Here is a 17596-nt window from a genome sequence, read left to right as displayed (position 1 = left end):
ATATATATATATATATATATATATATATATATATATATATATATATTTTAAATTAAATTTTGCTACATCTTTATTGAAATGTTGTATTAGTTATACCACAACAAATACAATAACGATCTCCCAATTTTATGAAATGGATAACTGAATTACATTCTTTTGTTACCAAAATAAACTAACGTTTTTATTTACTATATCGTTCTAAAAACATATATCAAGTTTCGCTTAATACATTCGAAATGTTTGTTGACCAGCATTATTTTCCTGATATCCAACAAAATAATACCACCTTGCTTTATCCAACGTTTTCTTGTAGATTCCTTTTTGTAGCAATCGAAGATTTGAGTTGTTCAAATTCGATTAACTTCAGCCCATGCAGCGTTGCCAGATTCATATAACAACAGAATAGCGGGAAAAACAGTTATCTACTATTTCAACTGAAGTTATTATTTGCATCCTCTAAAAGAACATTGCAACTCTGTTGAATTCAAATTCTGTTTAAACTATACACAATGCAACTTGCTATGTAGTTTAACTTACTTTGGAAGGTTGTGAAACTGTCACATATCATAGTATATCAGAATAGAATAAACTTTATAGAAGTTAACGTAAAATTTATTTTTTAAAATAATATACTATTCTTCTTCACTTTATTTTTAAAACACTGTTCAGAAGGGATCACTCCGTAGCTCAAAGAAAATACGCGTCATATTCCTTTAGATCAAAGTTTTTTTTTCTCAACGAAAATTATCGTGAAACATATTTTTAATTGAGGGTGGGGAGAGAGTAATTCATATGACGTGACCACTGCTCATTCTTAACTTATTTTAATTTCAAGTATAATGGAAGAAAGTCAAAGGAAATATACAAATATTGTATTATACCCGAATAAGTTTTATGTAAGTTATAGTGAAAATCTAAAAAATAACGAGGGAGTAATACTACTACGTTATTGGATCAAAAGATCCAATATATTTCAGACAGAAATTTTCTTGTAGGCCTTATATCTGGAGAACTACATATAGTGTAGGCAAACCAAAACTACCACTTAACTCAGTATGATGTACTTATTTCATAAAAAATACGAAAACTCGATTTAGGGGCCATTAAAATTTTTTGTGGGCCCTGATCCAAAAAATCCAATGTTTTTCATTCAATTATAAATTTTCTTGTAGCCCTTATATCTGGAGAACTACATATACTGTAGCCAAACCAAAACTACAACTTAACCCAGTATGACGTGCTTATTACATAAAAAATATGAAATCTCGATTTAGTGACCGTTTAAGAATTGTGTGGGCCCTGAACCAAAAAATCCAATGTTTTTCATTCAATTATAAATTTTCTTGTACGCCTTAGATCTGGAGAACTACATATAGTGCAGCCAAACCAAAACTACCAGTTAACTCAGTATGTCATTATCCCGTATATATATATATATATATATATATATATATATATATATATATATATATATATATATATATATATATATATATATATATATATATATAAAACGAAATCTCGATTTAGGGGCCATTCAAAATATATTTTGTTCCCTTTCAAAGTATAACGAAACTAGGCGTGTCTGTTCATAAACGATAAACTACAAAAAGACCAAACAAATGGATTTGTTATAACATAGGAATGGCAAATGTAGAGGATAAAGGAACTTAAAAGAACAGCACACACACATATATATCTGTACGAAAGACCTCTATTCCCAGAACTGTGCTTCTCATTAAATTTCTGGATCAGCCCTGCATTATTTTCCACTTACCTTTTTTTCTTTGTACATCAAATGGTCCTCTAAGTATTTTATTGCAGCTTTTGGATATCGATTCTGAAGATAATTCACAACCCTGTCAGGAGCTAACTCATCACATTGTGCTTCAAAACAGCTACGCTGCGTAAATGCTCTGACTCCAACTTCTTCATCTTTTTCCAAAACAACATCCACATATCGCCATACTATTGCGGGATCTGGTATTCTGAAAGTGAAAAATTGATTGATTGTAAAGAGATAAATTGCTTTAATAGTGATACTTTACTACACAATTTCTTTTGTATTATCGGTAGCAGTTACTACAGAAGGTTGATCGGGTTATATCCATTTAATGTTCAAAGTATACTTATATCCATGAAAAACAGTGGAGCCAGGTTGTCTTCTATCAGATCAACATTATGATCCATCGCCCGACATCGCAATTTATACTGCAACGAACTACGTTGGAGCACAGACATAGCAGTTCCATCGCATTTCTCTCTGCAGGTTTTTCATAGGCCAATGACGGCAAACCTGTAAACGTTGTAACAGTTCCAAAAGAGCAGAAAACCATTCTTGCTGCCACCAGGAATTCTGAGAGGAAGGAGTAACATGGATTCCTGTTTCCTGCTTCATGTTATGATAAAAACAGAGGGTCTGGGTGAACGCTTTGTATACGTAGATCCACATTTGGTTTTTGTTGGGTCTGTACAAACGAGGGATGTTTCTCCCACAGAATGGAGTAATGATTTTTATCCTTCTACGTACCTCTAACATACCAGGTAACAGTATCGGTGGATAATCACGATTCCCTTTGGAAAACTTTCTCTCCATTCTCGGTAAAACTTAATACATCCCTTGCCAAAGGTGTCACGGTACGTAATTGGCAGAATGTTTTCATTATCTATCAGATAAATGTACGCCTCATCCAATGTGACAACTACTTTCCATTTCGAACTCACTCCCTCTCTGTTTCTCATAGTTTTCGGCAGTTAGTCTTACGTTCAGCATCGTGACAAAGAGGAGTTTGTTAACCTGCAGAGGTTGTGGCTGACTGTAGCAGATTTAATCCCTGTGTCCAGTTATGTTGGGATGATGCATTCTCATGGTCAGCCAGTCGATGAATTCTACAAAATAACTTCAAGTGATGACACTTCTGCTAGTAATCTCGAACAGGCCCTTTTTGTTGGAGAATGTTTTGTATAGACTCCATCTGTGTTTGTTTGGCCACTGTATTTTTAGCTGTGGCCACTACAATGGTTGTACATTTTTCTGACACTTTCACTACTCAGTGTACGAAAAACGTGCGTCGAAAAGAACCATGATGTACCTTTCCCAATAACGGCTCATTTTCTGCAGCATTTTGTTAACATTACATGGTATTCCGGGAGATACAAGCTGACAACTACACAGGTAACAACAGCGTTGCCAAATCGATAGGATATAAACCGGTCAACCATCTGTGTTATTTTGTTCTGTAAGGATACAAGATGTTCTGTTGTGTAATTAAAACACAGCTAATAGATTCTTCACAGTATTCACATAATTTCAAAGAATCCCACCTACAGATGTAAAACGAGTACTTTAAAGGAAACGGAGTTGATTCCTTTTTAATAAGACTGTATGTTTAACGTTCTTTGTCACAATTTGGTCTAACTTAGCTACATTTACCATTCCTGAAACACTGACGCAAGTACCTGGCACTAATTTACACTCTTTCGCTCGTGAATACTTGTAATGATCCTACTTCGAAGATGACGAACTGATCCAATTCTGGAAAAAGATACAGGTTATGCCATTGTACGTAGTAGAGGTAAAGGAACAGGCCAATAAGACCCACAAATGTTGTGAAACTAACACTTTACAATTACTGACATATGATTTAGGGTACATTTGCGAAAATAAAACCTCACCTTGTACCGCAAACTTTGTTCCTATTTAAGATTCAATTTTCATAATATTTAAGTAATTTCCTTGACCACGATCCCCTGCATATTCGAAGTAGGCAGAAACTACCACTTTACTTCCTTTGATACATTATATTCTTTGATCTGTAAATCAAAAACAATCCCAGACTCCATAAAACACTTCCTCTGTCAATTAAACTCAACACTTGTAGGTATTGAATCCAATCACTTCCTTGAAGCTTAGGCTCCTTTAAATGAGAAGTTATTAAAAAATGGTTTAATTACGTAGCTCCTGTGGCGGTTATTTCCTTATATATAATAATTATTCTTCAAACTTGTATATACTTATGAACATTCCATTGTTATAAAGATTTTTGTTTTTTTAAATAACACTACCACTTTTGTAGAAGTTTATTTCAATTAAATGCCGCAATATGTTGTTTAACAGTAATTGGCTTGAATTTTACTTTTCATTTCAGAATGCATCTTTTCAAGGTAAATATTTCAAATTGCATTAGGGTAAGTCATATTTAAGGAAGTGATTGGTTTCAATATCTACAGATCTTGAATTTAATTAACGAAGAGAGATTTCTGTAGTACTTGGGGCTTGTTTTCATTCATAGGTCAAGGAACATAATAAATCCAAGGAAATAAAATGATAGTTCCAGCTTACGTCGATTATATACGGACTCATGATCACAGAAATGACTAAAATATCGTGAGAATGGAATCCTAAATAGGAACAACATTTGTAGTACAAAGTAAGATTTTATTTATTTATTTTAAGGCTTAACATTTAATATCGCGATATGTACAGGATGCGATGTAGTTAGCACCACGCTCTGTTCGCCTTATCTATGACCCCAGTGTTTTTCAGTTCTCCATTTTACAGAGGATGGGTGAAATCCTGAGCAGCAAAAGAATGAGAAATAAATCCTGCCTCGATCAGTGATCGAACCCGGACTGTCCATTTAGCAAGTACACGCCTTACTGATTACACATTCAGCATTGTGGATCTGTAATATGTAGTACTTAATTTTAAGTACCGTCAAATGGGGTGAATAGAAACATGGGGGTGAATAGAAACAAAACTCCCAGATTAGTTTTGGATTTATCTGGACGATAAATTAATCAAGAAAACTGAAATTTCTTAACATAGTCTTATACGGCTAAAGTGTCCAGGGCAGAGACAAAATGTTTTACTGAGTTGGGAACACTGAGGTAGACGGCAGTAGCATTAATGTTTTACTGAAATCTTACACGGTATTTTAGCGCTCCTTAAACTTTCTTGGTAAGTATGACATTTTCATATTTGTTGCATTTGAACATATGCCTATTTTGTAGTTTGTTGTTTCATTTACTGGCGTTCATAGTAAAAGTTTTCCTTTTGTAAATTATTTTTAATCAAAATTTAACTTTACTGGGTTATTGTTATGATTTTTAATTAGTGGGGTGAATAGAAACACTTCTTGGGAAATTCTTGAAATTCCTCAAGGAGTGGAAAATTCTTGAGGAGCAGAAAAAAGGACCTGATAGGAATGTATCAACCATCTCTAAGAACAAATTTCCAAGTCTTCTGAAAAAAAAAAAGTGTGAAACTGAAGGAGGAAAATATCAGGGCTGGATTTGAAAAGTGTGGAATTTTTCCCCTTTGTCGAGACCAAATATTGAGGATGTTGCCAAAAAAAGACAATGAACGAGAAGAAACAGAACAGCAAAAGTCATCTCAGACTGTAAACCGTTCCCTTATGGATCTTCTCAGGAGCATGAGAGAAGATGAAAAAATTAAATAAGGGAAGAAGAGAGTACGAATAGATGTTTCTGGTAAGAGTTTTGGTTTATTTTCTGAAAATGATACATTTTAATCAAATCACAACGAAACTCAACCTACCTTTGTATTGTCGAAAGAGGAGAAAGACAACACTCCAGAAGACAACATTCCAGACGATCACGAACTAGATGATGGTTTTCTAAAGCTGGTGATTTTGCTGTGGTAAAATGAGAAGCTAAAACTCGATGAGACTATTCAGCACCCAAGTGCGAAAATGGGAACATGACGCATATGTGGGAGTGTTTTATAAGAGAGCACATAAACAATGAAATTTTCAGAACGAAACTGGTGGGTTTTATTAGGAGTTCGTCAGCACGCTTTAAGTATATGATAACTTTCGGGCCCCTTCGTGGCTAAGCGGTTAGCGTACGCGCCTTTGGCGTGGGAGACCCGGGTTCGATTCCCGGCGGGAGCTCATGTAGTTCTGATTCTACGTTAATCAGTAGGTCCACGTCTCATATAGCCTCGCTGCTGAACGGGACGTAAACCTCAAAATCAACTCAACTCATGACAAGTTTCCCTGATGATTTCAGTGGTTTAAATCTTATTCAAATATCATCAAAACTATATGGTCGTTTATACCTATATTGTACATTGTATTGTTTTATAGTTTGTAACTTATGTAATACTGGTCTTATTGAACTAATATCTTGCACGTATCAAATAAATAGTTCGTTTCAACAAATACGCTGTTTCTTTTTTACCTTTCCAATAGTATAAAAGAAGCAACAATGAAAATAAAGTAATTGTTTCTATTCACCCCATGGGTAGGGGTGAATAGAAACATTAAGAAAAATCAAGGTGAAGAAAAGTGGAGTTGATAAATTAATATGACGTTTACTGAAATTCATTAGCATATTAAGACCTTTCTTTTGGAATAATCTGATACGCGAAATCTTTAACATTACCGGACTTATATTCTCATATAGCCAAAAATGTGTTTCTATTCACCCCATTTGACGGTATGTACAAAGTGGGTGTAAATGACGTACTCTACAGACAATACATAGAAGGGACTAACGAGCTGGCCGCCACTTTTTGCTCATTGCAAACTCTGAACGCCTCATATCAACTATAGTACAGTCACACTACACATCGTTTAAATATTCTTATATCCTACACCTGCTCCATATTTCTATAAATACATCGTGCATCTTTACACCTATTACTACGAGCAAGCAGACGACAGGTATCATCACCACCAACAGGATACCTGACCGGAAAGGAACAGTAACGCCACCATCTCCCACGAAGAGGGTATAAAAGTCGCCGAAGGACCTCCAACGGCATCAGTCTCGACTAGTCAACTCCCCCCTTTTACCTTTCCTTTAGGAGCTCTGTGGGACCTTAACCACTGTCTTTGCTTGCCTGGAGCACTGAGAGATTCTAACCGCAAACACTTAGCTTGCCTGGAGTATCCTTCCTTTGGCTGCCTGGGCCTAGGGACCTTCCATCTGGCTAATAAAAATCTACATAAAGAACATTGTATTGGTCTTTAGACCTCAATTATAGTGATTTTTGTTATATTTGTACATAACAGAATTATTGTAATAAAAAGTTGTGGGAGAAAGTCCAAAATCTTGTGTGCTAGTTGCTCTACTTACAGCCTTAGCAAGGTAATTTTACATTGTAGAAAAGTCGGATTCAATCCGAACAGATTGAATTGGACACTTCCTTATCGGACGCTCTTTTAATAACCAAAAATTGAACTTTAAACTCATTAGGTGTGGTTATATACTATGTTTTGTTTTGCTTTTCTCTCTCTCAGAACAATAAATTAAACTATCTGGCAATACTTTATGCCGCAGACTAGAAAAGAACACTTATATACTACATAAAATATGGCCGAACAGGGTTCTAATTACCATTTAATATCTCACATTTAACGAAATATTCCGAACGGATAACAGAGGATCCCGATCGTTTTATTATTATTATTATTATTATTATTATTTTACCCTCCAGCATGCCCAATCGTCACAATCCCCTCCCAACCCTATCGACACTAGTCAATTACCGGCAAATAATTCAACTGATATCAGCAAGATTGCCAATCAAATGGCAGTTTTCTCTACTTGCACAGAATGCCATGAGGGGCACTCAATTTAAAAGAAACAGGGGCGGCTGGAAATAATGGTCAAGAAAGTGAAAATAGAGGAAAAAATACTAACAGAAAAGGGACGAGTAATGGTAATAATAATATTTGCAACGGAAATAATAATAAGAAGAAAAATTTTAAAAGTAAAACGGTATTAGTATGTGCCACGTATTACGCGAAAGGACACGGAGCCAGTCAATGTTATAATAAATCGGGAAACGAGTAACCGGGTCTCAGAACAACCCACCAGTTGTGCGGGCCACCAAACAGGAACAACAAAAATCTAGTGGGCAGGATGCCGCAAATTTTTAGGTGAACAACCAACCAGCCAATACCTCATCTGTTAACGAAAGAAATGCTTCCGAAACTCGTAATTTATTCACTAACGATATCATACCAAATACCGACGGGAATATATTAATTTAAACACTGAAGAAAACAAACTACTTATTCATGTCCAAGTGGTACAGACATCTTGCCAGTGACAGATCTTCACTCTCCTTGTGGCCAAAGAAAAATCTACCTCCAAATTTTAAACTAATACCATACTCAACTAATATTAGAGGCATTTCAAATTCAATCGTTAAACTAAGGTATATATATATATATATATATATATATATATATATATATATATATATATATCACTAATTAAATTCAAGATTCGAAACACTTCTTTTTACCATTACGTATTTCAGAATATGGTGGTTTCGTTCCTTTATTCGGACAGGATTTGCTGACACGTCTTCAGGCTAAAATTAATTTGCAAAGATTTTTTTTTTTTCAGTTGTTGATTTTAGTTTAGCGTCCCTTTCAGCAGCGAGGCTATATGTGAGTGGACATACTGATTAAAGTGGAATCCGAACCACATGAGCTCCCGCCGGGAATCGAACCCGGGTCTCCCACGCCAAAGGCGCGTATGCTAACCGCTTAGCCACGAAGGAGCTCTTAATTTGCAACGAAACACACTGTATATATATATATATATATATATATATATATATATATATATATATATATATATAAACACGGAAACTGCTTTTCCAACAGAAGACACGAGAGCGGAAGAATTATCAGAGGAGGTTATTAATTACGTACATCACCACACTTCGCCAGACGTATTTACAGCCCGCAAGGTCATCATCCCAGGTAGATGACATTGTTTCCTGTTACTATCAAGAAAAATAATGATGGCGCATTCTTTATTATTTCACCGTTACAAGCATTATTGGATTAGAGACAATGACCGTCAAAATTTCAGAGGACAATCACACTTCATTTCTTTCGAATCCATAATCTCCTCTCAGAACTTTAGCGGAAAACACTCCAATAGCTTATACAGAGAAAAAAAGGAAGAAGCTAATCTCCGACCTAATGAGGAACGAACATCAGAGGATAACGTGCAAAAAACTCCATTTAAAATAGAAGAGGAAATTAAAGAAAGATTGAAACAGACAGCTACATCCTTCAATATTAAATGTTTTGATATTAATCTACACTTACCAGAACATCTAAAGACCGCTATGTATAACTTTACAATATAGAGATGTTTCCTCCTACTCACCGGAGGACATTGGTTATTTTAGAGTCTACACGCATAAAATAAGCATTGACAAGGAAGCTAATTTCCACCAAAGATCACCACCTATACCAGTTACTGTTCGCCTAAAGGCAGGTAAATAGTTTAACCAACTTTTGGAAGCGAATATCATTCAGGAGACAACTGATAGCTCATTTTGTTCTCCTTTACTGGTGCTTAAGAAGCCAAGTACATTGCTTGGTCTTAAATCTGCAGACATGCAATTCATTGACGAAATATTTTAGCATCACTTTTCAATCCACTGAGGACGTCCTACACATGTTAAAAAAAGTACCTTATTTCGTCTATCAACACTAAGCAATCCCACTTCCAAATCTTACTTCATCCTAAAAGTTCCAGATATATGACCTCTGAAGTAAACTACAAGAAAATCGTAACCCGGATGCTTTTAGAAGTAATGCAAAAACGTGTAACATCGTTTGCTGACAATTTAGCAACTAGCTCAAGAAATTGAAAAGAACACTTTACGGATTTAGAACTTCCCTTTCAGAAACTTAGGAAACACGACTTTAAGCGAGCCCTCGAAAAACACATTTATTATACAAAGAATTGGATGTACTTGGATTTCGCTGGGTAACACACTAAAATTTCACCGAAGATAGCTAACAAAAATAGAAATTTCAAGAAACCAACTACAAAACGTACTTTCAAAAGCTTCCTTGGTCTATGCTCATATTTGCGTGGTTACGTTAAGAATTTCTAAGAAAAAAAAAATAACCATTTCAACTACTACTTGTCAAGAATGCTAAATATAAACAGTCTTCAAACCATGACGAACTCTTCGAAAAACTAAAATAGGACATTTGAGTTGAACGTCTGAAACGTTTTTACGAACATACTCGATCATGACAACAAAACAGACATACGGAAGGGAGAATGGAAACAAAAACACTCTCTGCAGGTAAGAAATTCAGTTTTTAAACACTCTCTGATTTGTTTTGATTGATTCTGAGCTTAGCGTCCCTTTCAGCAGCGAGGCTCTGAGACGTGAACCTACTGATTAAATTGAAATGCGAATCACATGAGCTCTTGCCGGGAATAGAACCCGAGTCTCTCACGTCAAAGGCGCGTACGCTAACCGCTTAGCTACAAGGGAGCTCACCACCTCCTCTGATTAATACTTACTACCGCCAATTCATTTCTTTTAACAGCATTGTAAACGGTCTTACAAAGGTCAAACGACAGTCATAAACTGGAACAATAACCAACACTCGTAAGAGTTGAAGAAAAGCCTATATGTACTACACTCAAAATGTGTTACACATGTAATCCTAAGTTAATGCTATCTTAGTATTTTTACAAGTAGATTTGAATATTTTATATATATATATACAGTATGGCACTAAATTCGTCGTACAAAAGCAGAGGAGTGATTCCTGAGAGCAAAACAAACAAAAAAGTTTCAATAAACATAGGGTGAAAACCTCATAGTTTACGTGTTATAGGCTGCCGAAAACACGAAAAAAATGAATTTTAAAGATTCATAGCTCCAAAACTAGGGGACCTACTGTAGTCGGGTCAAAACTTCACTTAGAAACTAGTATGTGCTCTATCCAAAAATACATGTTTTAGAATCCTAAGGTACTCAACGCAACAATTTTTATGGAGGTAGTTGGAGAGTACTTTATATCATAGGCCCGTAGTCAAACTCCCTCTATAAAAATTGTTGTGGAAGCACCTCAGGATTCTGAAACACGCATTTTTTGATAGGGCACATACTAGTTCCGAAGTGAAGTCTTGACCCGACTACGGTAGGTCCCATAGTTTTGGAGCTATGAACCTTTAAAATTCATTTTTTCATGTTATTGGCAGCCTATAACACGTAAACGATGAGGTTTTCGCCCTACGTTTATTGGAACTTTTTTTTGTTTGTTTTACTCTCAGGAATTACTCCTCTGCTTTTGTACAATGAATTTAGCGCCATACTATATATATATATATATATATATATATATATATATATATATATATATATATAATATAGATAGATAGATAAATAGATAGATACTGCACTTACGCTGCTAAGTTGTCCGCGAAGTCTTTCAAACCTGGAAAATTCTCATCCTGCAACTCTCCAGTAACAAGCTTCGCCCACGTAGCCGCAGCTTTCTCATAATCTCCATAATTGCGATACAGCATAGCTATGGCGTGGTAACAACGATGGGATTCTAAACACTCTACAACTTCCCTCATATCACAGTCTAGTTTTTCAGTGTTAATGAATACACTTAAGCTTTCTTGTTCTAGTTCCGCGTACAACTTAAGAAGGGCTGTGTTGATTTCCTTGAAAAGGGAAAAGGAAAAATTAATATTATAAGTACACTTATAGAAAATGAATAAGGAGTATCGAAATAACACATGTCACCACAAACAACGATATGGATGTGTAATTTGTAAGCAACTGTGCAGTCTCAAAGAATACATTCTTATATTGCTATTGTTATACAGATGGAAATGGAGTAAATTATACTTACATGACAGTTATGAACAAGAACACACTAAAAACACTAGATACAGGTTACCATTTTCGAAACTTTCATCTTGTAATTTGGGAACAGTAAAAAAGTCTGGTCAACAGTCATTTTGAAGTAGTAGCGGGATGAATGGTCTGAAAAGTTCAAGGTCTGAGTAAAGGGAATAAAACTACTGTAGAAGGGGTGGTGAGCAACCTGGAGGAAAATATTGCTGAAAGTTGGAGGTAAAACAACTGTAGTGTGGGGTAAGGGAAAGAAAAATGACCATAAAATTACCAACAGTGCAATAATGTTGAATAAAAATCCATAAATAATAGCCGTCGCCATCACCATTATTATTATTGTCATTTGATTAGAAAAAAGAGGAGGGAGAGAAACAATTAGGGAAAGGTTAGAGGCGGATATTGGTTAGCAAACAAAATGAAAATACTGTTAATGTGTTCCCAAATTATTCTAAGGTGAAAGGAGAGTTCGGATGGAAAATCAAAGTATTGTAAGAGTAATGATGCTTGATGGTACATACAGATGAGAAAGAAAGAGAGAGACAGAGAGAGAGAGGAGGGATCAATTAGTTGGTTGGATAACTTCAAATTCCTTTCAGCAGTGAGGCTATATGAGACGTAGACTTACAGCTTAACGTGGGATCTTCTACGTTTTGGGCATAAATTCGATACGGGAGTGGAAGGTTCAAGAGCTCACTGTTGTTTAATACTGCTGAATTATCTACATATTAAAATGCTAGGTTTATATGTTTGTCCCCAATCCTTTCGATATTGAGATCTCGAAAACCACACGTGATAGAAACGTGCCGTTTCCGCTGGTCGATTATAAATTTTGTGTAGATTGTCCAGTTTTAATTGAATATTTAAAAAAATGGTCGTTATTTCTTTATTACATTTTTAGAGGTACACTGGAAGTGTTGAAATTTTAAAAAAAAGCATAATATCCTACGAGTTATACAACACCACACAGTTGTATATAGCGATTGCATATCTCTCAGGTGTTTGTTTCATGGCTAAATGATAATCAAAAACAAAGATAACCATTTTCCCAGTCTAAGATGAGTATTGTTTGGAGCGTTTTGCCCAATGAACACCATATATCATTCACATCATAATTAGCTGTGAGTGTAATGTATTTGCTTATTACATACTGCATGCAAGAAGAAACAAAACACTAGTCATACATGAATTAGAAACTCCAATCGGAAGTAGGCTCAAATCTTGCAAACGGTGTAAGATATCGTAAAACTCCCCTTTATGGTACCCCTTGCCAATTTTTATCAAGACGTCCTTCACTTGTGTCTGTAAAGGGACATGTATAGACGTTGTGAGGAATGACAAGGAGATTCATACTCATATGTGAGTTTTGCGCTATGTAGAGAGCGCAGGTACAGCTAGTTGTATAAAATTACCTATTGGATAATAGTTGTATTCATAAATACTATAAATACAAACAGGGGCATAGTTTACTCACACATTCATCAGATTACGTGAAATTAACGACACATTAAAAAAATGACTATACTCAGTAACTATTACATTATATCAAGAAAAAGTACAAAACTAAAACAACACTTTACATGTCTGACTATAACTGCCTCGTTGCGTCGCGGCATACTCCCTACCGAGTGTGAACAGATTTCTGAGGAAATTTGGTGATATTGAGGATAAATAACTTCGTTATCATCATGCTGTGCCATAGGTTTTCTATTAGATTCACAAGATTGCAGCAACAGACTCCTTTCATTAATAAACTGTTACAGCACCTGACAAATAACATTATCTTCTTGATACCCAATACCCAATACTCGACGTTGCGTATCAAGTCACTTTCCAAGATATGTATGTGATGATTTAAAATCCCAGTGATAATACTAATGCGATACCTCTAGTACAAAAAAGACCTCCACATCACATTGTGTAACCAGCTTTTATTGTGTAACATTTACGAAGTTCTTTTCCATCAGAGACAACCGTCCTGTCAAACTATTATCACTTCCAAACATAGAAAATTGCTTTTCATCACTGAATGACATGTTGCCACTCGCCTTTACATTGATTTCAACATGCGAATTCTGCTTCTCAGGATTCTCGAAGTTTATTTCGTTTCGGAACTTTCTTACAACCGTATCTGACAAGCGGCAGACTAGTGGTCTCGATGCAACCTTCTCAATAGCTTCACATAACTTCAAAGCCAATTTTCAAACAGAGAGGTCTCTGCAGTGCCTCTTCTAGCCAGTCCTCTAAGTTTCAATCATCATATGGTGTTGGTTTCTTCGGTCTTCGATTGCCTATGTATTATAGTTTTTTGTATGGCATCTTAGTACACAGTGCTTTGTTTGATGATGGGTGACAGATGTATGGTAAAGCATTAAGCAGCATCCAATTTCTCGTCTGGCACAATTCTCTTCAACTAGATGAAGTACAGCCGACATGCTTTCTCGGACTTACATCTCTACAGTGCTCAAGGTTTCGCCATGTTCATATACCTGTCTTATCAAATCTAAAACAAAAACAAAATACCAACTATAAGTTAAAACTTCATATGCAGAATAGACATTCGTTAGACAATTGTTTGCAAATATTCTGCTTGAGATCCCACATGAGAGGTTCTCACTGTGCCCAGCACTAGTATGAACTCTAATAATTTTACCTAACATTCCCACAATAACGATCTTAACTATATATAAAACTACATGAACTGACATAAATTAAAGGGGTACATTCGGTTGATGTGGGAAGTTGAAATTTAGCACGATTGTAGCTTTCCAGCACTAACCGACAGGAAAATTGTCAAAAATTAATATTTTTAATTTTTAGGGGGTCTAAAGGAATGATGGAGAAATTCCCATGTTATTTAAATAGACGTATTTTTGGGAAACAAAATCTTATCTTTAAGATAGTTGAAATAGGAAAAGAAACTTGAAATTGGGTAGAATTGGGGTTTTATAAGTGCGAGGCCGTAGGCCGAGCAAATGCGGGGGTCTGGTGGCGGAGCCCCCAGCTAGCCAAAGGCTAGTCTATAATATAAAATTGAAAGTGACTGTTTGTGACTCTTAATCTCTTGGACCGATCGGGCGATCTCAATCAAATTTTTGACGTAGATGCAGTTCTGGCCTGGGAGTCTTTTAACTACCCACTTTGACGGTAGAACTTAGGGGTGAAGGAGGAGGGGGAATTATAAAAAATAAAAAGCTTAATAACTCTTGAACCGAACAACCAATCTTGATTGAATTTTCAACATACATGAGGTTCGAACCTGGGAAGTTTTTTTACATTTTATTTTGACAGTAGATCGTAAGGGAGGGGGAAAGGAGGAGGGGATATATATATATATATATAATAATGAATAAAACTTAGTAACTCTTGAACCACCCGACCGATCTCGATCAAACTTTCAACGTAGATAAGGTTCGGGAAGGAGATGTTTTTGTCATTTCACTTTTACGGTGGAACGTAGGGGAGGGGAGGGAGATATATGTAAAAACAAAATAAAAGTGACTGTTTTTGTGACTTTATCACGCTTAAACCACCCGACCGATCTTAATCAAATTTTCAACATAGATGAGGTTTGGACCTGAGGTGGTTTCTATCATATCACTTTGACGCTAGAGCTTAGGGGAGGGAGAGGGGAGATATAATCACCCAATCGATTTCGAACAACAAATTTCAACAAAATTTTCAAATTTTTATTCCAACATAGATGTCGTTCGTACGTGGGATACTTTTTGTCATTTAACTTTCACGATGCAACATAGGGGAGGGGGAGATACACGTAAAAAATAAAAATGAAAGTTACTGTATTTGTGACTTCATCACTCTTGAACCACCTGACCGATTTCGATCAAATTTTTAACATAGATGAAGTTCGGGTCTGGAATGGTATTTATCCATTCACTTTGACGATAGAACTTAAGGGAGGGGAGGGAGGAGTTAAAAAATAAATAAAACTTAAATCACTCTTGAACCAAACGATCAATCTCGATCATTTTTTTAACATATATGAGGTTCGGGACTGGAATTTTTTTTTTTTTTTTTTTTTTACATTTTGACGATAGAACTTAGGGGAGGGGGAGGTGAAGGGGAGATATATAAAAATAAATAAAACTTAATAACTCTTGAACCACCGGGCCAATCTCGATCAAATTTTCAACCTAGATGAAGTTCGAACCTAAGACGGCTTTTGTCATATCATTTAACTTACAACGATATTTTGTATATTTTTACTTGTAACGATTATTAACTTGTAATTTTGGGCCGTAAGGTATTTTAAATATGTACTAGGCTGATTCTACTATTTGAAAAGAGAAAGAAAAGAAATAAGTTAGATATAATGTCTATAAAAAGATATTCAAATGTTTTTAAATAATAGGATTTTGGAATGTCATTGTCAGGACAACCGAAAATAAATAGTTTTATGGAGTGGGTTAAGCAGGCATATTAGAAAGTAGTGTAAAAAGTATATGTACACTTCTCCATTTTATTTATTAAAGATAAGTACATAAAGGATACATTGATGTATTTTAATGGGCTCAACAATTAATTTGATAAACGAACCGTTCTAAAATTGGTGCCGAAACCCGGGAAAGTGAAAAAAAAAGAAAAAATAATGCATCGTTAGAAGTATAGTAAAACGAGCACCATTGAGCCCAAAGTTAATCTCGCTATTTTAAGAAGTGGGAAAATAATAAATAGGAAAATCATGAGTACTGATAGCCAAACTGTTCAGACGGAAAGGAATTATCCAGACAACTTAATGGATGTCTTAAGAGAGATATCACACCAAATTAAGGACCAAGCACAGAAGTTAGACCAAAAAATGGAACATCTTGATGAAAAGCTAGAGCACTTACAGCAACGCAATGACGACAAATGGGATCAAATACAGCAGCAGTTGATCCAGATAAATCATCAAGTGGATATAAAAGTTGAGCAATACGATAATAAAATGGAACGAAAGGATCAGCACATGAAACAGGTTGAAGAAATCTCACCACAGGTTAATACGAGTAATGAAAATGAACCGGAACCTTCTACAGAAACAACGGAAAATGGAGATTTTGAGTTTACATTAGTGAAAGGTACTAAGTTCTCGCAAAAACTTACTGCCGCATTGGTTGGATCAGACTATCTTAACTTTTCTTTTCAATCGAATGTTTTTAATTGCCTTATGGATGCTATGTGTAATGAAGATTTTGGCATGCATCAAAGTGTGAAGAGTTATGATCGTTTTCGTCTAGTGAATGCTATTGACTACTTGAATTCACAGTGGCAGGGCCGCGGTGGCTCAGTGGTGAAGTGTTCACCTCTGGTGCATGGGGTCCTGGGTTCAAACCCTGCTCCCGCCAAGTGAACTTTGTGGTGGACAAACACCGTGTGCGTGGGTTTTCTCGGGGTTCTCCCGTTTCCTCCCACTTTCTTTATTCCACCATTTCATTCATTTCTCATAATCACCGTCTCCTTTAGCCTAACCGGCATAATCGTGGGACGTAAAACTCAAAGATTTCGTTTTTTTTTTTAAATTCACAGTATCATGTTGAGTATATATCACATCATGATATTAATCCTGAAGATGAAGTAATTGTAATAGAATCATTTAATGGTATGTACATGACATTAGTACCGAGAAGAAAATTGAGTCCAGTATCTGTGAAATTCAGGAAGAAGACGTGTGTTCCCACCAATGTTTGTATTGATTGGCCGATTGAGTTGAATCAGTTTAACTGTGTATTCAATGACAAGACTAATATGATAATAGCGAACAATCCGATGATACCTTTACGGAACATGATGCAGTGTGTTGATTTCAATAATCTAAGCATGACATAGCGATATTTTGAAAATCCTTCAATGGTCCAATACAGTTATAACTTGAACCAAACAAACCCTAATCGAAACCAACTTCGATATATTCATGTGAGA

At 35.6% G+C, this 17596-nt stretch overlaps 1 protein-coding gene across 2 annotated transcripts in view; it reads right to left on the bottom strand.

Moving 5' to 3' along the window:
- The window catches only part of LOC145688272 (transforming growth factor-beta receptor-associated protein 1-like), a 128081-nt gene that overhangs the window by 38413 nt on the left and 72072 nt on the right, over positions 1-17596 (bottom strand). For both annotated transcript variants that reach the window (XM_081762267.1, XM_081762268.1), the window contains 2 exons: positions 11216-11481; positions 1778-1988 (listed from right to left, as the gene is read on the bottom strand). In XM_081762267.1, coding sequence (XP_081618393.1) covers positions 1778-1988; positions 11216-11481 — 477 coding nt within the window. The remainder of the gene's footprint in view (positions 1-1777; positions 1989-11215; positions 11482-17596) is intronic.

Source organism: Thermobia domestica, chromosome 6 (genome assembly GCF_964235325.1).
Source record: "Thermobia domestica chromosome 6, izTheDome1.hap1.1, whole genome shotgun sequence".
Lineage (NCBI taxonomy): Eukaryota > Metazoa > Arthropoda > Insecta > Zygentoma > Lepismatidae > Thermobia > Thermobia domestica.
The sequence above is the reverse complement of the archived record's forward strand: the minus strand, read 5'-3'. Positions and strand labels throughout refer to the sequence as shown.